The following is a 23,641-nucleotide window of genomic DNA, read 5'->3' as shown; positions in this document are numbered from 1 at the left end:
AAATAAATAAATAAACAGGATCAGGATTGCTGCCTGCTGCATGGAGACTTTGTACAGACTCAAGCCAAGGCTCAGCCTAATGGCATCATTTACTCTGAGCCCATGACCTGCACCAATTGCCATCCCCATGGCTCTCCCAGTCCCCCCCCTCCTGGCTGGTGGCTCCCCGCTGTCCCCACACCTCTGGGACCTGCCCATGGCACTGGGCAGCACACGTCCTCATGCCAGGCTCCTCCTGCCACACCACCAGCATATCTTGGCTCCTTGCATTCATCAAAAGCTGTTTTATGAGCTTAGATGGTTGCTTTAATGACACTGTGAAAAAAAAAAAAAAATACTCTAATGCTGCTGAACACCGCTCCCTCCTCCTGCCTCCTTTGCAAATTACCGGGATATTGTCGCTAATTATCAGGCTCAACAAGTGAAATCATGCCATTTGCTACAGACACACCAGAGAGGTGTCAGGGGAAGGAGGTCTGGGGGCAAGGAGAAGAGGGGAGGGGGACAGCCCCACAGGCGGGGAGCTGCGGCACAGCCCCTGGGCGCTGGTCCCGGCGTGTTTGTGTTTCGCCGTGTTTGCTTCTTTTTTTTCCCCTGATGTTTACTTCAAGCATGGCACTCTGAGGGCTTATAAAGAGGATTAAGTGGTGAGGAGGTCTCACAGAGTTGGGAGGAATTAATCAAGCGGTAATCAGAAAGGAAATTAATCTGAAGAGTTAATTAATCAGCTGAAGCAGGGAGACTGCAGCCACTCGTCCCTATCATGCCTTACAGGTTGCTATCGCGTTCACCAGCACAACCGCAGGGAAGGGAGAACACAGCCAGGGATGGGGGTAACCCAGAGACCCCTTTACCGAGGAGAACGCAGCAGCACAGGGAGGCTGTGAGTTTCCAGCCTCTTTTCTTCAGGCTCCCACCAGGCAGGGACCTCAAGAAGGACATCTACATGTAGGCACCGTGGGGAGAGCACTGGTCACCTGCCCATCGCAGCACAGCTCAAAGGTTTCCAGAGTTCCCAGGTGTCCATTACAGGGACTCCTCAGTGCTCCTCTTACCTCTTGCCTTTAAAAAAGAGATCTAGATACGCAGGTTTTTGTTCACTTAATTGATTCTCTGCACCCCAAATTCGCCTTCCTGCATCCTTAATATTCTTTCTGCTTCTCCGTTGTTCAACTCCTAAATATGTACTGCTGGGAATCAACTCCCCTTCGCTCTTGTCTATCTGGATTTTCTACGTTGAGTTTTTCTTAATCTCTTCTTAAAATACAGTCCCCACAGAACCTTAATCATTTCACTTGCTCTTCTCCGAATTCCTCCAACAAGGCACCAGGCAGAATGTTTTGCAAATTTGCTCTTGCCCCTTCTGGACTTCATTCTGACTAATGCATATTTCCCTTGGGATGAGACATGCCCCTCACAAGCTGCTCGATCAGGGATGCTCAGAGCTCATTACAGCCTGAAGCACTTGGGGGAAAAACACTCTGCGGCTCACGGGGGCTGAAACTTCATTCAACACAACACATCTTTGAACTTAGGGAACCTAGGCCGGTTAGCGAAGACATCTGAAATCTCATTAACTTCACCATTATTACTATTAGATTCTTTCTATACACCGAGCAGACATTTTAATTGCCTGGATTGTCGAGAGCAGCTTCTATTGTGCGTTCTTCAGACCGCAAGCAGAGCTTCGTGGCTCCTGCCTGCCTACGACCTGCCTGCGGGGAGGCACGGCGAGCCTGGAGCTCAGCCCAGGGGCTGGGGGCATCCAGCAGCCCCAGAGCAGCTCCTTCCCAGACTTTCTTTGGAAGCCAGCAGGAGACATCTCTACAGACGGTCACCTTGTGATGACTGGGAGGTCCTTATGGTGGCTGCTGCCTTCTCTGAGATGAATGCCCCATCCCCAGCTCAGGTGGGCTGAGTTATCCTGCAGAACAAGCGTCCTCCCTCCACGTCAGCAGCCCGGAGCGATGAGGGAAAAGGAAGGTAGACCAGGGATTGTCCTGCAGAGGAAGAGCTCTCTCTTTCAGCAGAAGGACATCTCCTTCTGCCACACTGGGGTATCACAGGCGAAGTGCCGGGCCTGCTGCAGCTGGTACCACTGCCAGAGAACTGGGATGCAATTAGCAAGCACTGCAACAGAGCAGCAGCATTAAACTTCTCAGTAGATACACTGCCTTCTCCCATCCAAACTATTTCAAAACATTAGGAAAATTACATTTCACAGGAAAGGATCTGCAGAGCTAAAGGAATAGCTGAGAGATGGCTGAGGACATTATGCTATGAGAGGGGACAAATAACTACAGAGAAACCACTTGGAGCTTCAGCATGGCCAGAGCTCACCTGCAGCAAGGATGCTGGATGCTTATGAGCTGACCACTCACAAGCAATGTTCTCCATCAGCTGAAGGCCCCATAAAGCACCTCGAGCAGCCTCAAAGGTAACCATATCCACTCCACAACTTATTTTGCCTCTTCAGTTTCAACAGCCATGCAAGCTGCTGCATTCATTCCTGTCATTCCCTTCCCTTTCACACCACTATTATTTCCAAGGAAGGCAGGGAGGAGTGCCCTGCTCTCCTAGAGTATACATCACGCTCACATAGAAAGCTCCCCCACCACCCAATGCTGTCCCTCTCCTACTTACAAGCTCGTCTCTTTTTCCTTTTGGTATAAAAAGGCTATTTTCACGCATACTCTAGAAGGAGCAGTGACCTTAAAACAAAACCAAACAAAAACAAATCAGAAACAAAAATACTGCTGTTGCATAAAGGAAAAGCTAAACTCTGCAGAGCCCAGAGGCAACAGCAACCTCCCCCATTCTCCTGGATATTCTGACCCAGCTTCCCCTGCCCTTTTCCCACCACCCGTGCCCTGCTTGACTGCAAACTGCTGGATCCGTTCATTGTAACTCACTTCTGTAACTGTCTGTTATAAAAAAACGGATGTGAATAATTTACAGCCTGCCCAGCACCGCTGCACACACACCAACAGGTACCCAAAATGCTGGTTCTGATCTGGAAAGCTCTCATTCAGGGCCTCAGACACCTCGGCAATCGATGCACCTTGGCGTGGCACCCCGAGAGCCGAGATGAAAGGGCCGCCGCTGCTCCTCTCCACACTAATAAGGCCACAAAGCGGGCACATTAGCAGGCAGCAGCTCCCTGCTTTGAAATCTGCCTCCCTCCCGCCTCCAGCAGAGACTAAGGAGTGAAGATGTAGTCGCTGGGAGGCTTGCCACTGTGCTCTGACTTTTCAGGGTGCGGCGCTTTTTATTTAGGCTTTTCAGGTGGCAGTTCAAAGGAGAAGACGTTAACCCCTTGTTCTGCACCCCAGCCTGCTGCAGGAGGATCCCATGGCATCACCTGCCTGGCTGCCACGGGGGCCGGATTTGGACTGATAAAACACGGGGATAAAGGAATTTCAATTGGAAGAATAAACACCGTGCACACAGGCAGGGATATGCGGGCTCGAACATACATACCCACAGATAAATGCCCACCTCTCAGACGATGCTATCAAACGCATTACTCCCCAAATCCCTGCAGAGCAGCAGACCATCTCCAAAGTCATATTAGTGCAGAGATAATGCAATCCCATTACCCAGGCTCCCTCTCCCTCTCTCCGTTTCGATGTTGATGTTTGCTCTCTTAATTTTAAACACCAGCCATGTATCTTGTGGCCCAGCCTGGGACCGCTTTGCTCAAGTGGCAGTAAACACGCAGCTTAATTCACTCATTCTCAAGGAGAAAAAAAAAAAAAAAAAAAAAAAAAAGCTTTTCCCGCATGAAATACGCACGCCCGCCAGCACGATGATCGAGGCAGGGCGCAGAAAGCTGCTGGAACTAACTCGGGCTCAGGGAGCAAGCAAAACACGCAGGGCTGTAAGCAGAAAATCTGTACACGGTGCACTTGTCAGGGCTAAAATATGCAGGCGGTGTGTAGCAGGGAGAGCTGCGAACAGCGCACCTTGCAGTGCCGGGGTGTTCACTGATTCCCCAGGGGAGCGACAGGGTCACGGAAAGGAAAGCTGGTGGAGAAATCTTTAGCGAGCCAGCCCCTGGGGTCACAGCACACAAACCTCTTGGAAACCTGGCTCTGCTGCTCTGCTCCGAGCTCTGAATCACTGCCGTGCTGGACACCTTCCTCCTCCGCCCTCCCCAAACTTCTCCAACCACTCTAAATCCGCCTGAAGTTCAGGCCATTACTCTCTGTCTATTCACCTTCTGAAAACATCTCTAATCTCCCTTTTGCTGCCTGCAGAAGGCTGTGATAATGTATCCTCCTTCGCAGCTCATCTTTTCCAGCTGACACGATAATAAAAAGTTTAATAATAACAAGCTTCAACAAAGAGCACAGTGAAAGAGTGCAGGAAGCACTTCTCATCAGCAGATGCTGGAGAGATCTGCCAGAAACGTATACCTCTGAAGATGCTTAGCATGCACTTAGACTTCTCCCAAAACCTGCATTTGCCTCTTCTGAGAGCTGAACAAACGGCACGAGGATTGCCAACAGTTGCTCCCTGAGCCTGAGGAGAGCATTTCAGGCTGCCCTAGGCGTGCACCACTCCTTGCGTGAGCAGCTTCCACACTAGGGTCAGAGCAGGAGGCACCGCCACCCTTCTTGCAGCACGGCCGGGATGCGCCCACCCCAGTTCTTGTGTCCCGGACATCCAGGCCCAGAAATTGCAGCCACTCTCAATGCATTTTCCACAGGATCCTTGAGACCCCTGGATCTTTAAGCGAAGCCGCATGAAGAGCTGCTTTAACCAAGCCTGACTGCCGTCCCCAGGCTCACTCGCCAGTCAGTGGCGAGAGATGCGCGGCTTCAAACGCTTCTGCATTTGCCTAACGAGAAGCCCACCCCTCCTTGATGGCAGAGGGAGCCCGCGCTGAAAAGTCTCATTAAGCCTCTGCAAAAGCTACTTGAGCATCAAACCGCTGTGTGCGAATTAACCACGACAGACTTGTTAGCAAAGGGTAAATGAAAACCCAGCCCCGCCACGCTAACAGTCTGCGAGGCGGCGTTTGTTTGCACGGCCCCTGACCCCTACGTGCTCCGGATGGCTCGCTTGCTCGTGGTCACAGCAGGGAGCCTGTCTGTCCCCAGGCTTGTCTCTGTCCTGGTCTTCACACTTACACCATACAAAGTTGCTCACTTTGAGTTACTGTGAGCAAACTCTTTTTCTCTCATTAATAAACCATTTTAAGTCCCCTCCCCTACTCCCATCATGTATACCTAACACTTGTTAGACATTAAACCCAGGATTGCCAAAGGATGTTGCAGGAATTACAGTAGGATTTGTCCATTAATTCCCTTCAATACTTTCTAAACTCCCACACTTAGAGAAACGCCGGCACGCGTGTCCTTCTCAACAGGTAACCGCTAATGAAATCATCCAGCAGCAGAGCTCAGCCCGTCGGGCAGGAGGACCCCCAGGATGCTCTGCCGAGCTGGTGGGGCTTGGAGCTGCTGCTCCACGCTGACGAAAGCTGGAGCAGAGGCACGTCAGCGGGTCCTCACGCCTCCAGCAGCTCTCAAACAGCATCCACCCACCCCACAGCCTGCGTTTCCTGCATCCACGGCACGAGAAATGGCACAGCTGCAGCGTAACCTGTGCGTGCGATGTGCCCCAGAAATGGGGATAAGCTACCTCCAGCAGATAAGGAATGCTTGTTCTGTTATCCTCTAGGAGCCAATATTTACTAGCAACATTTCCCCCAGCCCACACCTTCCAGGAGATTGTCTTAATATCCTGAGGACTTTCTTTGGTACCGCGATGTGTCTGACCCCCTCCGTGCCTCAACAGCTGCAGCACAAGCCAAAAACAGAGGCAACAGCCTGCAGTGCTGCTGCTCACTCAGAACACGCTGAACAGCAGAGAACGATACGCATTATGTTTCCATAGCCAAAACTTCACTCCTGCAGGTGCTCAGATGCCTCTGTTGATCCTGCCCTGAGCAGGATGGAGACGGGAGGTTAACAACCAAGGGCTGCCACCCGGGTCCTCCCGAGAGCAGCACCAGTGTTAGGATGGCCTCTGACTGCTGAGGTCTGTGTTCTGCTTTGGTTTTGCTGTTACTTGATTGAGACAGTCGCATGCACCTCCTCAATAATTTAAGCTGACAGAGCTGTGCTTGACTCTATGTTAACCAAACCTCTTTGTCTAGGCAGCATCCTAGAAGCATCCATCAGAAGAAAGCACCCAGACCTGCTACTTGAGAACAAACAAATGAAACTAAAATTCAACAGCCAGCTCTCCATCTCCACACCACTAACCAAAATGGGAAATCAGTGCTCCTCCTCCTCTCTGATCTTCCCCATCCACACCCCCAGACAGACCCAAACACCGGCCTCTCTCCCTCTCCACCACGCAGGATACCCCAGCCCACTTAGGGAATCATTAGCGTGAATCCCAGCCAAGATTATTTATCCTTAAAGAACCTTCCCGACAGCAAATCTCACTCCAGCCTGGCTCTGCAGCTCGGCGCAGACAAATAGGCACTTAGTGCCAGCTGCTCACAGCCCCACAAACCCTCTCCCTACCTTTATTCCCCTGGGATGCCTGCACACACTTGCACGCAACACACACGCGCTCCCCACACACAAAGCACTCAGAGCTGGGTTTCTTCTTTCCCTACCTGATTTGTTCAGGGTGACATGAAGCCTCAAAATGCATGCATTAGTCTGACAAGAAAGTGCCTGGGCTGCTGCGTCGCCTTTCCCCTCGTTCTTCCATGTCCTCATTTGTTCTCGTTTTCAACCACAAGCTTCATGAAGAGATGCCTTTGTGTCTTCGCACACATTATAAAGCGCTGTGGTGTCTAAAATGCTCTGCAGATAGTGCTGGTGGTGCAGGGGAGCGTAAAGTTTTCAGAAGACAGGCATACTGTGGGAAAGATCTCCAACGGTAAGGCCTGATGCAGTGAAAATATATGGTTTTATGATTGGTTGAAAACCAGGATTCGTCCTCAAAACACAGCGTCAGGCAGCTCACGGCCTCCCTGCCTGCCTCCAGAGCTCTGGTATCAAAGAAGGCTGCAGCACCGCTGGTCAGCGGAGCCAGCCGAGTGTGAACTGAGGAATCCTCTGCAAAAAGAGAGCTTACGCGGCTTTCTGCAGGCTGCGGGCTAGCTGCTAAATAAATGATTGTTCTGGTCTCATCCAAATACTAAAGGAATTTAAAAAAAAAAAAAAAAATGTCTGGCATGCGTTGAAAGGCCCAGTAGCACGTCAGTAAAAGACTCAATTGACAGAAATGTAATAGCACCTTTCCTCTTTTAACGAAAATAAAGCAGAAACTCATTGCTTTTTTGGCAGACGAACAAAAAGCCTGCCCATACAACCGGTCCCAAAACCGCAGGCTGAAACCCTGACAAAGCTTTGGCAGAAGTGCACCCGAGTGAGACTTCCTTTTCTGAAGCGTCCCTCCACCAAACGCAGGCTTCAGCCTCTCTTTTGGGATGCGCTGAAGAGGAAACGGCTCTTTTTTGGCGTGACGTTATCACACAGCGACTCCAGCAGAAGTTAAATCGATGCCGTTACCTGCGCATCTCAAAAGGTAGGAAGGTGCCCTCCTTCGTCCTTCCGACATCAGTTTTAATATGCCAGGGTGGAATACACATGCTCTGCTGATGAGGGGTTTTGGCACATGCTGACATCCCATTAACTCCAATATCACGCTAATAGACAGTAGCAGCCAAGGAGCGTTACTTGAAATCTTTAAGCAGAGAGAATAAGCCCAAATCACTCCTCAATACACCAGCAGCATAATAAACTTGGTTAGGGGGAGAAAAAAGGCAAGAAACAACCAACACGTAGTGAGGACCATATGTTTTGCTCTTTACAATTAAATGACAATATATAAAAGGGGGAAAAAAATCTAAAATCCAGCTGTCCCGAAGCAGCAGATTAGAAGGGGAATTCTGCAGCCAGCCACTTCTATTTCTATCATGACACTTCGGATGAAGAGAGACTGAGAGCAAATAGGAGACAGATGAATTAATACTCTTAAAAAAAATAGAAAAAATGAAATACTGGTCAAAGTAGCTAAGCAAAGTCCTAGTGCAAAAAATCAACACTATTTCCTCTCCTGGTCCCACACCATGGGGACAAACCTGCAGCGGTCTACAGGAGGATACTCAGCAAAAGCACTCAGCAGCCCAAAAGGCGTAAAGCGTTATTACCAGATGTTGCTACCAATTTAATTTCGAGCAGAGAAGCTCGTTGACAAGGCAGGCGTACAGTAAATCAGTAACGAAGTTTCCCGTTTGATACGTGTATGTGTGCGCATATGCACACAACTTGCATTTGTTCTCATGGCTGCCGTGCAGAAGAAATTAAGAAGTCTAACTTTGAAATTTATAGTAAAACATCAAAGGAAATATTAAGAAAAAAATTATTTAAGAGCCTAAATGATAGCAGGATTGAGAGGATGAAGCAGTTGGTCTATAAAAACAAATCACGCTGAACTACCTCCAAAGCCTTATTTTCTCCTGATTGAATTACAAAATTAGTCAATGAAGGCTGCAATATATTTGGGCTTAGTAAAATATTTGATAGCATCTCAGGAAAAAAAAAAAAAAACCTTACTTGAAAAATTAATTTAAATTGGCTTGGATATGAGCTCTGCCATACACCAGTGTTAATATTAACAGTAAATTTTACTCATGTAGTTTTCTTGGCTAGAGGCAGCCTGGGGGCCCACAAAACCTCCCCAACACACAGGGTGAAGGGCAGAGGGTGGGGGTGAATGCAGAGTGAGGGGCTGCAAAAATGGGGCACGGATACGGCAAGGGTTCTGCTGCGGAGCCTCGCCACCAGCACAGAGCAGCCCGAGCCCACACACAGCTGGATGCTGCATTTCACATGGCTGCCTCACGGCTCCCAGCAGCCAGCCAGACAGCATAACCACCATGCTCAGGCATCCCCAAGCCTCTGCAGCCTCCCCACGCAGGGAGAAGCACGAGAATCTACTGAAAATCCAAATGGGGAAAAAAAAAAATTGATTAAGGAGACTGAATATTGATCCTAGGCTATTGTTGCCTAAAAATCATGGGGTTTTTCTTTCCTTTTTGCACGATCAGACATTTCTCCTTCATGAAAAAATCATAGCTTAATAGGTCAGACCACGCTGATTATCACACCCCGCATCAATCAGGAAAGGACCGCGTTGTTGTTAGGAGCGCTTTGAAGGAAGAAATTCTCTGCTTATTGGCACAGACCTGGTAATTGTGGGCAATTCCTGCTCTGCTTTCCTTTCCCCAAATTGGGCCTGGGCCCCGTGGGAGCACAGCAACCCCTGGGCCAGATCAGGAGCATCCCTGCTGGCTCCCTGCCTTTAAATGAAAGCCACCAGCGGGTGCAGAGAGGCTCCCAAGCAGGAGCACGGTTGCAAGGAGAAGGGGCAGGAATCAGCCCAGAGGGAGGGATCTCCGCAGCACATCTCAGCCCAAGGACAGCAGCAGCTTCACCTGCCTCCCAAGCGCTGGCTCCACTTAGCGTAATGATTATTAAGCCCTGTCAGCAGATATGAAACCAATGGATGCCGCTCCACAGGCAGGCGCTTAGAAAGCCGCCGAGACGCCCCTGCTTACAGGTTTTCGTTATCCATCTGGAAAATTGCAGATGTCACAAGAGCTTTTAGAGCATCAAGATGAAATCGTCTTGTCAGCAGCAAAAAGGGGCCGGTTCCCTCGCGCCAATCCCAGCAGCTGCCGCGGCGCCGCAGGCTCTCACTGGTGCTGCTGCAGGACACCGATCCCAGTTGTGCCACCGAGCTGCCACCCCCCCAAATCTCACACTACAGGAAAGCAGGGTGAAGGAAAACAGTATTTTCCCCCTTGTAATTATTTAGAGCCTCTTTTCTCCTGATTGCATGAGGCTGGGAAAAACTTGCAGCTTGCTGGGGACGAAGCGTGCAGAGATGGTGATGCAGGGGCCTGGCACCAGCTCCCGTCGTAGGTGGTTCAGGTCGAACAAGAAGCAAGCCAAAGAGCTTTTAATCCAAAATCCTTGTAGATCCATCCATTCTCTCTGCCACAATTGTATGGTTTTGTCAACTTCTGTTGCTTTGGAAGCCGCTGCACTGCTTTGGCTCAGGTGGCTTCAAAGGCAGGTGTTGCAAACCCACCTTGCCAAAAGCTGCTCCTCTCAACAGGACTCTGGTCAAAATCAACTTTTTCCTTTTCCACTGGAAAATCTCTCGCTGGTCACGAGGTGAGGTCTTTCAGCAGGATCAGAAGGCACCCAGCAAAGCCACAAATCCATCCCAGCGCCAGCACGTGCAGGGTGCTGGGCTGCAGAGTAACAGGCCAGATGAACCAGGGCCTTCAAGCATGGCTGGTGACTCCTGCAGGTGCTGGGCAAAGCAAAGAAAATGAAGAAAAACTGTAGCTAGTGGGAGCCAACAGATAGGGGCAGCAATGGAGCTACAAGATGCAGAAGGTGACCATGACGAACACCAGCTCCAGGCTCTTCTCACGCCTCAGGTCTGGGATCATTGGGGAAATCCTGCATCTGCCGCCCTCCTGAGCGCAGAGCAGAGCACTCCGAAGGCTGATGATCCACCATGGGGCTCCGGGGCCAGCAGCATCTGGGCACAGAGCAAGCGAAGGTGTCCACAAAAGGTCAGGGAAAGGAGCTTGTGGGAACTTAAGGAAGCAGCTTGGGGCTTCCTGGGTCACAGAGAACTGCTGAGCTGATTTTTTTTTTAACTGCTTTTAGTAGCTGCCTGAAATAGATATTTTGGTTTTGTTAAAGTAACTGAAATAGATGCTAGCTGATGGCTGGTCAGCGCACTTTACAATTCCTTTATAAGTAGGTTATTAATGCTTCTGGGAGTGCGAATAAATCTTATTTCTAGATCTAAATAATTGCTGACCTTCTAATTTCCGCTGCAGGTTTTTTGGTGCATCTCCCCAGCCTCCACCAAGGGTGGTTCCCTGCTCCTGCAGGCAGCACCAGCCCATCTTCCAAAGCCTCCACCAGAATAACAAAACCTGGGAAATGGGCTGTGAACACTGACTGCTGGCAGGAGAGCCTTGGTGGAGATGAGACGCAGGAGCCTTGTCACAACCCCCTGGGGAGGTGGCATCTCTCTGAGGTTTGTCGAGGAGCCCAGGGCCATCATGACACAGCTGCACCAGTTTCCAGTGGCACGCTGAGCAGAGACCATGGCACTTACCAGCTGGGAGAGCTTCATGCTTTATCACCTTGAAGCCACCAAATAAATAAAGAAATAGCACGGCTTGCGCTTCAGCGGAGAATAAACAGGCATTTATAGAAAGGAGCCCCTGTGAAACCACATGCCCTTTCAATCCACTTCCCAGGCAAATAAAACCAAGCAATATTGAGTGCAAGAAGTACATCAAGGGGCTTTTAAAACAAACAGGAGAGATACCAACAAGGAAAGGCCCCAACCTCAGACAAGGCCATGCAGTTGCTCTGCTTGCACACTTCAGGGGTGTAGCGAGGAGCTCTGGTTGCACAACCAGGGTCACAGAAAGCAACAGCCATCGGTTCCAATTTCCAGTTCATTTGCATGGCTCACCATGCATCCCTGAGCTACCATGGTTAGACATGACTTTTAATGTATGGCTGCCTCTCTCCCAGTTCTGCACTGATACTGCTTTGCTCTTTCTTCCTCCTCCTGCTACACGACAGGAGGACGCTCTCCCAGGAGGCTGAAACCAAAGGGCCCCGATCACAAACTTCCAATCACCTAACCCTTAAAGTCAAGCCTCTCCGAGCTGCACAGCATTTTTTTTTTCCATTCCTAAACAGCTGCAAACCAATAATCAGGGAAAAACAACCAGTGTGTGATTATCACTGGACTCGGCCAAGGCAATGCAGGTCAGCATTAAGCCTCATCTGAAAGGTAGGTCATGGCTCTTGTATATATTTTTTCCTCCCTCTTCAAAGCTGCAGCGATAATTGCATGCCGAAGGAGGAAAGCAAAAAAATAGAAACAAAAAAAAAAAAAATCAACAAAAGCAAAAAGCCAAGCATCCGATATATCTTTGCAGGAGCAGGTCCTCTTGAATCAGAACCCTGGAATTGTTCTGCAATCGACTCAGCGGACAGTTACCATCTGTTTATGGAAAAAAATGTTAATAACCCCCAATCATAATCAAATAGGCAACCACTTTACTTTAAGTACCTATTAACTAATGCTAAATTACAATGGAACAGCTCTGCAAGTACTTCTGACATCCACATGCACATCAGCAGTGCCAGCACTTTGATCAGGGCTATTAGAACAGATACCGAGTGAACTGATAGCGATGCGATGCCTGACACATCACACAAAGTGTGGGCAGCGTTTATTTACTGGTCTTTCTTTTCTCCCCCTACCTCCTTGTTTTTTTCAGAAAGAAAATACGTAGATGCATTTGCACAGATGTACACACTGTCGACCACAGCAGACCCCGTGAAAGCCCCTTCCCATGTGATTTGTTTTTCTGTCCCAGGATAAATACCTATATGGATTCTCTGGTGCCCAGGAAGGCTCAAGGTATTTCCATCAGTGTAGTACCACCCGAGTGGTCATTATTTATTCAGCTCCCTATTTGCATGGTGCCTGTAAAAATTACATTTCTAAGTCCTTCCTCCCCCTCCTCTGGGTGGAAGGGGCCAGCAGATCCAAAAATTGCTACAGACAGAGAGGAAAAAGCAGGAGAGCTGCACGCACGTTTGCATGTGCAGACACAGTGTGAACACACCTTATTTCTTCAGGAAATCAGATTAAAAAGCAATATATTCTTTGCTATCTGTAATAACTCTGAGCCATTAGCTAGCACCGCCTCCACCAAGGACACCTCACTTAGGAAATATAAGTAGTTTTTAATCACAGAGCCTGGAAAACAGTTCGTCTCAGCAAAACAAGTACTCTTGTCTCTGGATTTTTTTTCCTAGCTTCTTTCTCTCCATCTCTCTGCAAACACTTTTTTCTTGTTTAAAAAAAAAAAAAAAAAGGTTTTGCAGCACCAGGAATACATCACACAAATATGCATGAGCACACTCTCTTTATCCCCAGATACTTGCAAATGTAACAGGAAATAGGCAAAAGCAGCGTATATTTTAGTCCATCAACCTAAGCATTTATGTGGCCTCCATCACTGTGCCATCCGAACATTTTGTTAGTCCCAGGACTTCTCTGTGCTGTTGTTATTGTTTTATGAAATTTCATTTTTGTTAGTCCCAGGACTTGCGTGTGGCTTTTTTTATTGTATTATGAAATTTCATTTCCTGTCATCTGCTGGGATTCTATTTCAACGGGAAGACTTGGGTTTATGAGGCTCCCGCTTACAAGGCTGACCCCAAAAGGTGAGGCGTAAAACCTTCCAGCAGGAGCTCCGGACACGGAGCTGGAGAAACAGTGAGCGAGTGCAGGATGCTGCTGGGCTCCTTACTCCCAGCTCCTTCACAAGAGGAGCTCCATGTGCCCCTCTCCTGCCACCTCCACCACCCCACCAGCTGGTCCCACAGCCCCCTTGCCTACAGGAGCCGCTTCACCCTTCCCTGCCCCAGGATGTAGGTGGGGGGCTCCGAGGGTGTGCTACCAAGCCAGAAGGGGATGAGCGTGGGCACACCATCCTCTCCCTGTCCTCCCCCAGCACATGTACCCTGAAATAGCGATCTCCTTTTTCCATCTAGCCCAGCCGAGGGATGCTGGCCAACCTAACGGGGTCTCCAGCCCATCAGCCCCGGCACACCTCTCTCAGCAGGCCACAAACCATCTGCTGAACATTCGGCGATGCAGAAGGAAAAAGATGTGCTCAGAGAGGCTCACGAGGTACTTTGGGTAACGTGTCCAACACGAGCACACGATGTTCTGCGTCCCTGACAAAAACAACAGGGAAAAACCTGCTCCTGCAGGCCTGCCAAGCTGGGATTTCAACAACAAGTGGCACCGTATCAGCTGGCTGGGAACCGCTCCTGATTCAGGGAGTGATGCACTTTCCCACAAAGACTTGGGGTTTGGTGTTTTCTGTTGTTTTTTTTTTTTCTCTTAATCAACGATAACATGTTGGATGCCACACATGATGGCTCCTGCCCAGGAATTAATGGGTAATGAGTGACCCAGAGGAAAATGCCAACTAAGAGAGATCTGGAGGTGGTTGCTGACTGCAATGTGTCCAGCACGAGGTGTCACAATAAGGTAGGACCTGTACACAAGACCATGGGAGAAGAGCTCAGGACCACTCAGTAAAGTCATCTGATGGTTTCATAGGATCATGGAAAGGTTTGAGTGGGAAGGGACCTTAAAGACCATCCAGTTCCAAACCCTTGCCATGGAAAGGAAAAAGCAAGGTTCTCGGCTCATGGACCGGTTGATCAGCAATGAAAGAAAGTTTAAAAATTACATTTTTTTAGAAATTACATTTAGGAAAAAGCAGAGGGGACCATGACATTTGTTGAGGGGGCGAGAACTCAACCAGCTGGCAGGGCAGGCCATAGTCAGGGTGCTGCCAAACACCTCAGTCACTGCAAGGCAATGGAAGAGTGGTACGCATGCTGTGGATAAAATGCTGAGGTTTATTAGCAAGTTTGTTGCAAGGGAGGAAGATGCAGGCTAGAGATGTAAAGCCTTGTGGAATGGCAGTTGACATTGGCCCCATAGCAAAAGCAAAAATATGTAGGCAGAAGCAACACTGGGAAAAAGCAGGAGGCTCAGAGCAGGTAAAGCCATTCATGGGGGAGACTGCCCACAGGCCAGGAGGATCTGCAGCCTCCAACAGGGAGCAGAGTTTAGGTGGTATGATTAGGTTGCCTTTACTTAGAGAGACAGAGGTAAATTAAACGTATCTTTAAAACCACAGAGATATCGCTGTGATGAGTCGCAGGTGCCATAGGCACCGGCAACGTCATCAGTAAAGCTTTCAGGAACTCTGCAGAGCTGTGGTTTCATATCAGAGATGAGGAAATACAGCATAATGAAGAGGAAAAGAGGCTTTTCTGGTTAAATTGTTTTGTTTGTTTTTTTTTGCCTCACAAGAACTGCACACACAGGTCCATCACAGCACACCTCTGATTTCTGGGAACGCAGCATACCCACTAACATGCACATCCAAGCACCTCTGAACAAGTACCACATCTGTTCACCCAGACAGGTTATTCACATCGTGTTCACTCCTCTTTGATTGTTCCATTCGGGTCAGAAGTTACTTTTCTTTTTATATTTGTATCTCTGAGCCCCATCAGTGGCAAATGCCCAAATGCTTTCCAAGTGTTCTGACAAATCCCACCAGAAGGCACATAACATCATCTCAGTTCTACAGATGGGGAATTAGAGCAGAGGCAGAGGTTAAGACAGCTAATTGACTACGGACACTGAGTCAGTCAACAGAAGAGCTGGGAATTGATCCCAGGAACCATGTCTTCCATTCCTTTACTCCACCCACCAGCCAGTACACCCTACCAGATGGTTCCTATCATTGGACATATGGACTAAATATTGCTAAGTTGGTGTAGAAGATTTGCTATTTAATTAAAGTCCTGTCTTCCATCTCCATAGGATGCACGGGGGAAACTCCAGCCAGAATCCCATCTGGACCCACTCAGGATACGTCTCCTTAAAGCAAACAAAGCTCTGGGCAAGCACGAGAAACATTTCCAAACCTGTCAACCTGCCCTACAACGCAGACACCAGCAAGGCCAGGCAGCAGGCTGCGACTCGGGAGCCTTGGCAGCAGCTCGTGTTTGCCAGAGCTTGGCTTCAAAACAGCCCCCGCGTGAGCCACCGGCTGGGCTGGGAGGGCTCTGTCATGTGAAGGCTCGTCCTCCTGCCTCCAGCGGGCACCACCAACGCTCCCACCTGGAGGCAGCGGGACAGTCACAGAAATCCGATGGTAGCCAGTCATCGGCTTCCTTCTGCCGCTGGCTCCAGCACAGCAAAACCACACGGCTGCTGCAGGAGCGAGAGGCCAGCTCTGCACAGCAAGCAGCAGAGGCCAAAGTCACTTGAAAAAAATCCTAAGCAGTTATTTTTAAGCAGAGAAGGAAAGTTTCCACCAGAGAGACAACAGAAAGACCTTCTATATCGCTGAAAGGCAGGCCAGCATTTGTTTTCCTGACACAGACCTTACAAATTTATAGCAGCACCTTGGTCCCAATTCACAATCAGGCAGAGAATTGATGCACCTGTTTTTTCCAGAAGAAACCGAAATAATTTCACGTTCGTCTCTTCCCCATCCACACCCTGCCCTCTGCACCCAGTACAACCAGAGGGAAAACCCTTTCATCAGGGCCACAGAAAGAGATTTCATCCAAGCACATCCTCCTGCAAGAGCAGCTCCATTAGCAAGTGGCTGCAGGGAGCAACCAACGTTTTTGTGGACAGCCCATGGGTTCTCTTACAAAGAAAACACACTGCCCAACATTAATACACATGCACACACTTCTGAACAAACCACAGTGCAAACAGGTGAGAACCACCAGCCTGTACATCTCCACCGCTCTCTTCACAACAGAAGAAGAGGGATGAACAACATCCTCTGGGCAGTATCCTCTTTAGGTTTGCACCAATACCAACAGCGTAGGAATAAAGCCACAACACCTTTCCATGGGCGCTATAAGGACCTGGCAATCCTGGAAGGTGCCTCCTGCTAGAGGAAAGAGACTGCACGTACCTTTCATCCCGAACTTGGACCGCCGGCCATACTTGTTGATCATAATAAAGAGGACCACCAAGAGGACACAAGCAAAAGCTGCCAGCCCAACCGCTATGGAAACCTGGAAGGAAAAACGTGGAGTCAAGGCAGTGGAACTGGGGAGACTAGGCTGGAAACAGAGGCGCCTCCCTGCCTTTCTGTAGGCTCATGCTATCTGCTGCAGCCCCATGGGCATCAGCTGTGGAGGAAAATACAAGCAAAAACAGAGAGCCCTGATACAGACTGGAAGTGTCATAGGCTGCTGGGGATCCCTTTGTCAGCAGTGCTGGTCTGGCACCAGTTCTCCCCAGCCTTTGACCCCATGTACCTGCAGGAAGGAGGACCTCTGTTCCAATGCCTGGCCTCTCCCCTCACCACACATCATGAGCTGTCGTCTGCAGTGTCACTATCGTGCCTTGATGTCACAATGTTAAAGCTATACCAACCTCAGCTTGGAATATGCAGGAGCAGCAGAATATTTAGAGCAATTCTTTCCATCCAACCATCTCTCAGGACAAAGAACAGTGGGGGGAAACATAACCACAAAAAAGAAAACAAAAGAAAACAAGAACAGCCTTTCTCCCCCTCCCCCCCCCCCAAAAAAAAAAAAATCCCCTAAAGCCTCCAATGATTCCCTATTTATTCTAATTTTTAGTGGTAAATATTTATGCTATTGCAGTGTCCAAAGTCCTTCACTGGAACCATGGTTCCAGTGTGTCAGTGAACAAGCAGAGAAAAGAAAACCTCCCTACAAGGTTTACCAACTCAGGCTTATTTTAATATTTATGAATATTTATTGCTTCAAGTCTTTGCTCGAGATGCTTTCATTACATTGATGTAAACAACAATTTCTTTGGCATTTGTCCAATTGTTCTCCTGTACTGCGTCTTGTGTTGCATTTAAACTTCACTTCATTTTACAAAACTGTCTACTCTAATAGAAAATATATCATTTAACCAAAAAAGTTATTTTATTGTGCAACATTTTTTCCCTGCCCTTGATACATCAGCTATGATATTTTAAAATTTTTCATTTTACCACACATTATTTTCATCCCCCAGATTGTTTTCTCTGCCTTATATTTAATAATCAGCACACATTATTACCCTGATCCCACTGTTCAAAGCTTCCACTTCAGCTATAGGAGAGTTTCAGTTGGATGAGGACTGAAACCAAGGGGAATTATGTTTTGCTCATTCTGTTAACACTTGGTGGATTTCAATATCTTAAAACTTTCATATAGCTAGAGCAATTATATAAGGTGTTATTTTTTTCCAAAACTTGTACACTTTTTTTTCCTCTACCTGGATTCTGTAAAAGAAAGACAATGGTGAGATCTGATAAGCCATGGGTTTTCTTTCCTTTTTATTTCTGGCATACCCTACAGAGCAGGAGAGAGGGCAAACTGGCATTGACAAATTTAAACCAAGCTAAATCCGAGTCCCTCACAGGGCTAGACTTAGCAGTTCGATAATAGTATGAAACACACGGCCGGCTGTTTGTTTGTTCTCTGGGTGCTACTTTCTCAGAGCAAGAATTTCTGACCTGCCAGCAGCAGCTTCACAGGATGCCTGATTTTCAAAGAGCTGCCTGGTTCCACACTGCAGACCCAGGAGGCTCACATGGTTCACATCAGAACTTTGCTTGCCCGACACAAGCCATAAAATCCTTCTGATTGTTGGCTGTCTTGAATCACAAAGGAAGAGGGTTTTGCCTTGCAAACATCTCAGAACAGCAGAGGTCTGTAAATACCGAGCCGTCATCAACGAGAAATATGTGCAGAACAGTTCTGGTGAGAAAAGGACAGGACTCACCCCAAAAGTATCCTCCTCTGGTTTGTGGGTCACAGTGATGGGTGGGGTGGGACTCACTTCGTAATCACCGACTGAAACCAGAACACCAAAGAGAGGGTTCAGTGCAACTCCCACGGACCTCCAAGGCACCTGCACACCCCAAAGGCAGTGCCTGACCTACAGAGGGCCAGTTCGCTCCTGACTGAGGCTGTGACTTTTTATTTTACCAAGATCTGCCATCAGAGTGACCTCCCTGTGCAATTTGGTAGAGAAAACTAGGACAATGCTGATGACACTCCAGCCTTAAAGCTGAGAAACATTCGGGTTCCTGGTCCACTAGGGTGGGTGGCCTCCCACTGAGCTATCTCCTAGAAATCTACTGGGTTAAGTAGGGCTGAAGTATAGCAACTCCAGCAGAACTTGGTCTAAAGAAACAATTACTTGGATCATTTTGGGAGGGGGAGAAAAAAGGAAAAAATCTGTGGAGAAAATACTGTGGAAACTCAGTCCCCCTTCTCATCCTGATCCATATTACAGAGCATGTTGAATATGGGCCACGATACACAAGGTCCTTCTACAGGACCTCACTCACGGAAAGCAAACAGGGCTCTAGAGACACCCCAGATGATAAAAACCTCCCCATTAATCTTGCTCATATGTGGGGAAGCCAGGGCTTTGTGTGACCTCAGCCTCAACTTGCTTTGGACTCATTGATTTTTCCTCTAGGAGCACATAAGATGCAGAAGAACAAGGGGGAAAGAAAATTAAAAACCCCCACAGTATTCAAAGTGCAGGGAGACACTTACTTGAGACAAAGTTGTCCGTGCTCTCTGTGGAAAGGACAAAGAGAGAAGCAACACAATTAGCAGCACAGCAAAGGGAGAGCAGCCTCCTTCCCAGCCCCCTGAGATACACTCTACCCCAAGAGCCCAGGAAACCAAAAACATTTCATTTTTTATCCTCTTGGGCAACTGTAACTGGAAATTGCAGCAGACATGTCAGCACGACATGCCAGGGGTCAGGACTGAGTACAAAGGGGCCTTGGGCTGAGACGGGAGCAGAAGGCTACAGCAATGCCAAAACGGAGAACGAGCAGCAGCACATTGCATGGGACTTCTGCTAAATGGCTCAGCTTCCAGCAAGCGAGCAAAGCTCAACAGACACCTGTGCTCAGCTGGATGGAGGTGAGGCAGAGAGGCAGATTTTGTCAGTCTTCATCCAGGGACAAAGTCCTACAGGGACAAGGACCAAATCCCAGGGAAGACAGCCCAGCTCGAGGCAGGGGGTAACAGGAGACCTTTTCTGGGCTCCCTCAAAAGCCTACCGAATCGCTGGTGGAAGCTAATAATGTCTGTACTGGATATATGTATAGAGGCAGTTTCTGTCCTAGAGCTGCCTCTTCCCCACGCCAGCTCCTTGTGTCAGCCACTTGACTGCTCCAGACTATTCAGTAAAGCCCCTTCAGCTCTGAAGACGGCCGAGGGCTCTGACGATGAGGTCTAAAGCTCCCAGTGACACTCAGTTTACATAGCATGAGAACAACGTCAGCTCTCAATTCACTTGCCCATGTAAGAAATTGAGCCTGATATTAACTGGAGTTTACACAGCTTTGCTGGCAGAGGGCTCCTGGAAGGATGAGAAAATGCTCAGGCTGAAATACGGGTGAGGTTTGGAAGGAAAGCCGAAAGCAATCCCTAGGTGACAAACATGGCTTTCCAAACGAGGGGGAAAAGAACTGAAAAAAAACACTTTTGTGTCAATTCAAGCAGAAACAACTTCTCTTGGCTTTTCCTTACAAGAGAAATAATTAATTAGGAAGAAATACTTTATTTGGAGAATTCTATTTTTTTTAATCTAACACAGACAGTCTAATCATAAAACATTTGCTGACTCTACATTTTATTCTTTCCATTTTTCTTTGCTGGACTAAAACTCAACAGAAACCCACAATAATTTTTTTCTCACTTAAACCTCCCTATTTTTTGAAGCATAAAACATAACCAAGAAATTTCAGTCAACTTGACTTCTGTGAAAAGTTCCCAGAGAACTGAACAGTCCTCAAGGGGGAGGTAAGCAGACCAACCTCTATGGATTAAACAGGGAGATGGTAGCCTACGGTAGAGATGCCAATGACAACATGCAATGAGATTTTTACTGGAAATGACACCAGCTTGCCCTGGGAGCTACTGTCCTTGCTCCTAGAGCCATGACATGGCAGAAAGACAGGTTATGGAATCGCACACGTCTCCCATCCAGCTTGTAATAACACATTTTTCCTCCAACCCAGGCAGCACAGTCTAGCTCTGTACCAACTAGACGTTGCACACCAGGGGGTTCTAAAAAAAACATGGTCACAAGTTCTTTCTCCACGCTGATAAGCCTTCCAGGTCCTGCTTTCATTAAGACTAATAATCCTATCCTGGATAGTTTTAGCAAAACTTTTGCATGTGTGAATAGCTACAGGCAATAAGCTTCCCGAATGAATCACAATAGGGAACCTTCAATTTGAGGCATTTTCTGGAGGAATCTACCTTCAAACGGGAAATAAGCGTCAGCTGTATTGAGTGTTAATGTCAGCTTTGGCAGTGGATGGAGCAACGAACTTCAAGCAGAGTAAATTACAGCCTGGATTGTGCTGACGGGGTCTACCAGGGTGAGGAGCAGCCTGGGACTTTGGATCAAAAGAAATACGAGAAATGGGTCATTTCTTGCTGGAAGATGGTTCAGAGTCTGAAAGCACTCCACACCAACAACACATACAAGGTGTGGGTGAAGATGCGCCAAGGGCAATGTTTTACTTATATTTCACACAAACAGATTCTCCCGGAGCCTCTGACACAAGAGGTGCTTCAGACATTAGTATGCCTTCCACATCACAGCACGGCTCAGATCCATTTCCAAAATCAGCTCTCCCGAACAGCAGATCTGTACCCTTTTCTGGAGGTCCAGCACCTACTTAGAGCTGCCCCCATTTCACAGATGGGGAAATGAAGTCACAAAGGTGGGACCCGGCAGAGCTGACACTGCAAACCTGTGCCTCACCTCACCCACCTACAGTTCATCAGCTGCTCTTCCTTCCCGACAGCAGGAAACATAAATAGGTTGGATAGCCATACAGGGCATCATCCTTGAGGCCTGAATATAAATTTTCCACTCCCATTCATATCAGCTCATTTGTTCAATTGTCAGATCTTCAAGGCAGAGATTTGGGTTTGCATTTATGATATCTGACCTGCGGGAAAATTCTGTGTACATATATGGTGTGATATAAATAATAAATGAGACTACCATTGGTATTTTTCTATATTTAGCAAACGTCCTATTTTGTTGGATTTTCTTGGGCTGCAGGGGCCAATTTAGAGCTGCCACTTTCTCATGGCATCATTCCTGGAGGCAGCAGCACACAGGGATCTTAACCCCACGATGGCCAGCGTGATACTGCAAAGCCAGAGAGCAGACAAAAACCTTCCACGTTCCTACAGAGCAGACAAGTCACCACACGGTCTCCCCTGTCCCCCCAGAGCTGGATCTTCATGTCCTCAAATGCTTTTTTGCTGTTAAGCTGTAAGTCACTCGGGAGCGCACTGGGGCATTCCAAACAATTGGTTGAGAAATCCTAGCAAACTGATGCAAAGCAACTAATTGAGCTGTCGCCTTTTCTGTAGGCCTGTCAGCCTAGAATTGCTCGTGTCATATTTAGAAAGAAAACAATCCCGACACTGCTGTATCCAGCTACAATCGTTTCTCAAATGCAAGCTGGAAGAAGAAAAGAAAAGATCTGCATCACTTTAGAGGGGTTTCCTTTCTTTAGCTTATAACAACAGCCACATAGAAGAATACTCTCTCTCCAAAAATTACCTTCTTACGGGTCCCCAGAGCTGATCCAAAATCCAAAATAATTAACCAATCCTACACCCTTCTCCCACTGAAATCCCTAAAGATCTTAAATATATATATTGCAGAATATGTTACAAAACCCAAGCATTTAAACAAGTTAGTCCAAATTGCACCGAGAGGGGAGAAACTAACTTCCATTAAAGCTCCAGATCAAATTCTTCCTCTGGATACGAGAAAAAAAAAAAAAAGAAAAAAAAAAAAGTGGGATTTCCTGCTATTAAACTGCATTGTGAGCTCAATTCCTACACCAATCCACATCAGGCCTCATTGATAACGTGGCTGATGAGAACCAGGACTCCCAACATAACACCAGACAGCAGGTTTCAGGTGAACCATGTACTTGGGGTCAAAATCTTGCAGAGCTGCTGAAAACTTGACAAAGGTAAATTTATCCTGGTGCCTCTCCTGTTATATACGTCAGTTCTCATACTCCCAGCCAGATACTGGATTAGATACCTACACCTCAGAGCTTTCAATGGAGCCTGATTCTTCTTCACCAACTTTCTTAATTTTTGTGTTGATCACTACATTACAAAGAGTCATGACACCAAAGCACACTTGAGTAAAAGAACCATACTGGTCAGAAGAGGCTCCAGAGGTGACCTCTTGCTGAGACAGGCCACCTTGGGTTGGGTTGCCCAGGCTGTCTCTAGGTGCCAGGATTACTGGTGCTACCATATTAAGATTGATCCCATATTCTAATTGAAAAAAAAAAAAAAAAAACGTGTAAAGAGATAAACTGAATATCCCACCTGGAAAAGGCTTTTCAAGGAAATGTCCCTTGATGGTTTGGTTGGCTGAACCCAGCTGGTTGGTGGCTACAATGGTGTAGTTGCCATTGTTGTAGTGAGTGGGCTTGTTGAAGAGCAGGCAACCCTCAGAGACTTCCCCTTGCTGGTAGAACTCCATGTGGATGATCTCCGTCTCCCGGAGAACCTGGCCGTTGTGCAGCCAGTGGAGGGTGGGAGCTGGATTCCCATGCACTGCGAACGCAATGCAGTGCTCCAGGTGCAGCACCGGCTCCTCCAGGGTTAGGATGCGAGGGGGATCTAGCAGAGAGAAACATGGCAGGCTCACAGCAACCCAATACCCACGTCAAGCCTTGTGCACCAGGGAAATTAAGATTATTGAATGTGAAGCCTCCAAAATCCCTTGTTCCTTTTATTGCTCCCATGGATGTCTGCAAAGAAGGAAGACTAAGTCGTGAGAACCACTCAACGCTCCCCAGCAGGAGGATTTGAACCATAAGCTTGGGCTTGCAAATGGGGTTACAAATTAAACACAGGGCTGGGCCCTTCACCAG

The 23,641-nt window shown here is 47.9% G+C and overlaps 1 protein-coding gene across 9 annotated transcripts in view; it reads right to left on the bottom strand.

The window, feature by feature from the left end:
* NTRK3 (neurotrophic receptor tyrosine kinase 3) overlaps positions 1–23,641 on the bottom strand; it is a 191,207-nt gene that overhangs the window by 111,458 nt on the left and 56,108 nt on the right. For all 9 annotated transcript variants that reach the window (XM_035336267.1, XM_035336268.1, XM_035336275.1 and 6 more), the window contains exons 8-11: positions 23,091–23,387; positions 19,248–19,271; positions 18,463–18,533; positions 16,628–16,730 (exon numbers count right to left, since the gene is read on the bottom strand). In XM_035336267.1, coding sequence (XP_035192158.1) covers positions 16,628–16,730; positions 18,463–18,533; positions 19,248–19,271; positions 23,091–23,387 — 495 coding nt within the window. The remainder of the gene's footprint in view (positions 1–16,627; positions 16,731–18,462; positions 18,534–19,247; positions 19,272–23,090; positions 23,388–23,641) is intronic.

Source organism: Oxyura jamaicensis, chromosome 10 (genome assembly GCF_011077185.1).
Source record: "Oxyura jamaicensis isolate SHBP4307 breed ruddy duck chromosome 10, BPBGC_Ojam_1.0, whole genome shotgun sequence".
In the NCBI taxonomy this organism is placed as follows: Eukaryota; Metazoa; Chordata; class Aves; order Anseriformes; family Anatidae; genus Oxyura; species Oxyura jamaicensis.
This window is presented reverse-complemented; position numbering and strand designations above follow the sequence as displayed.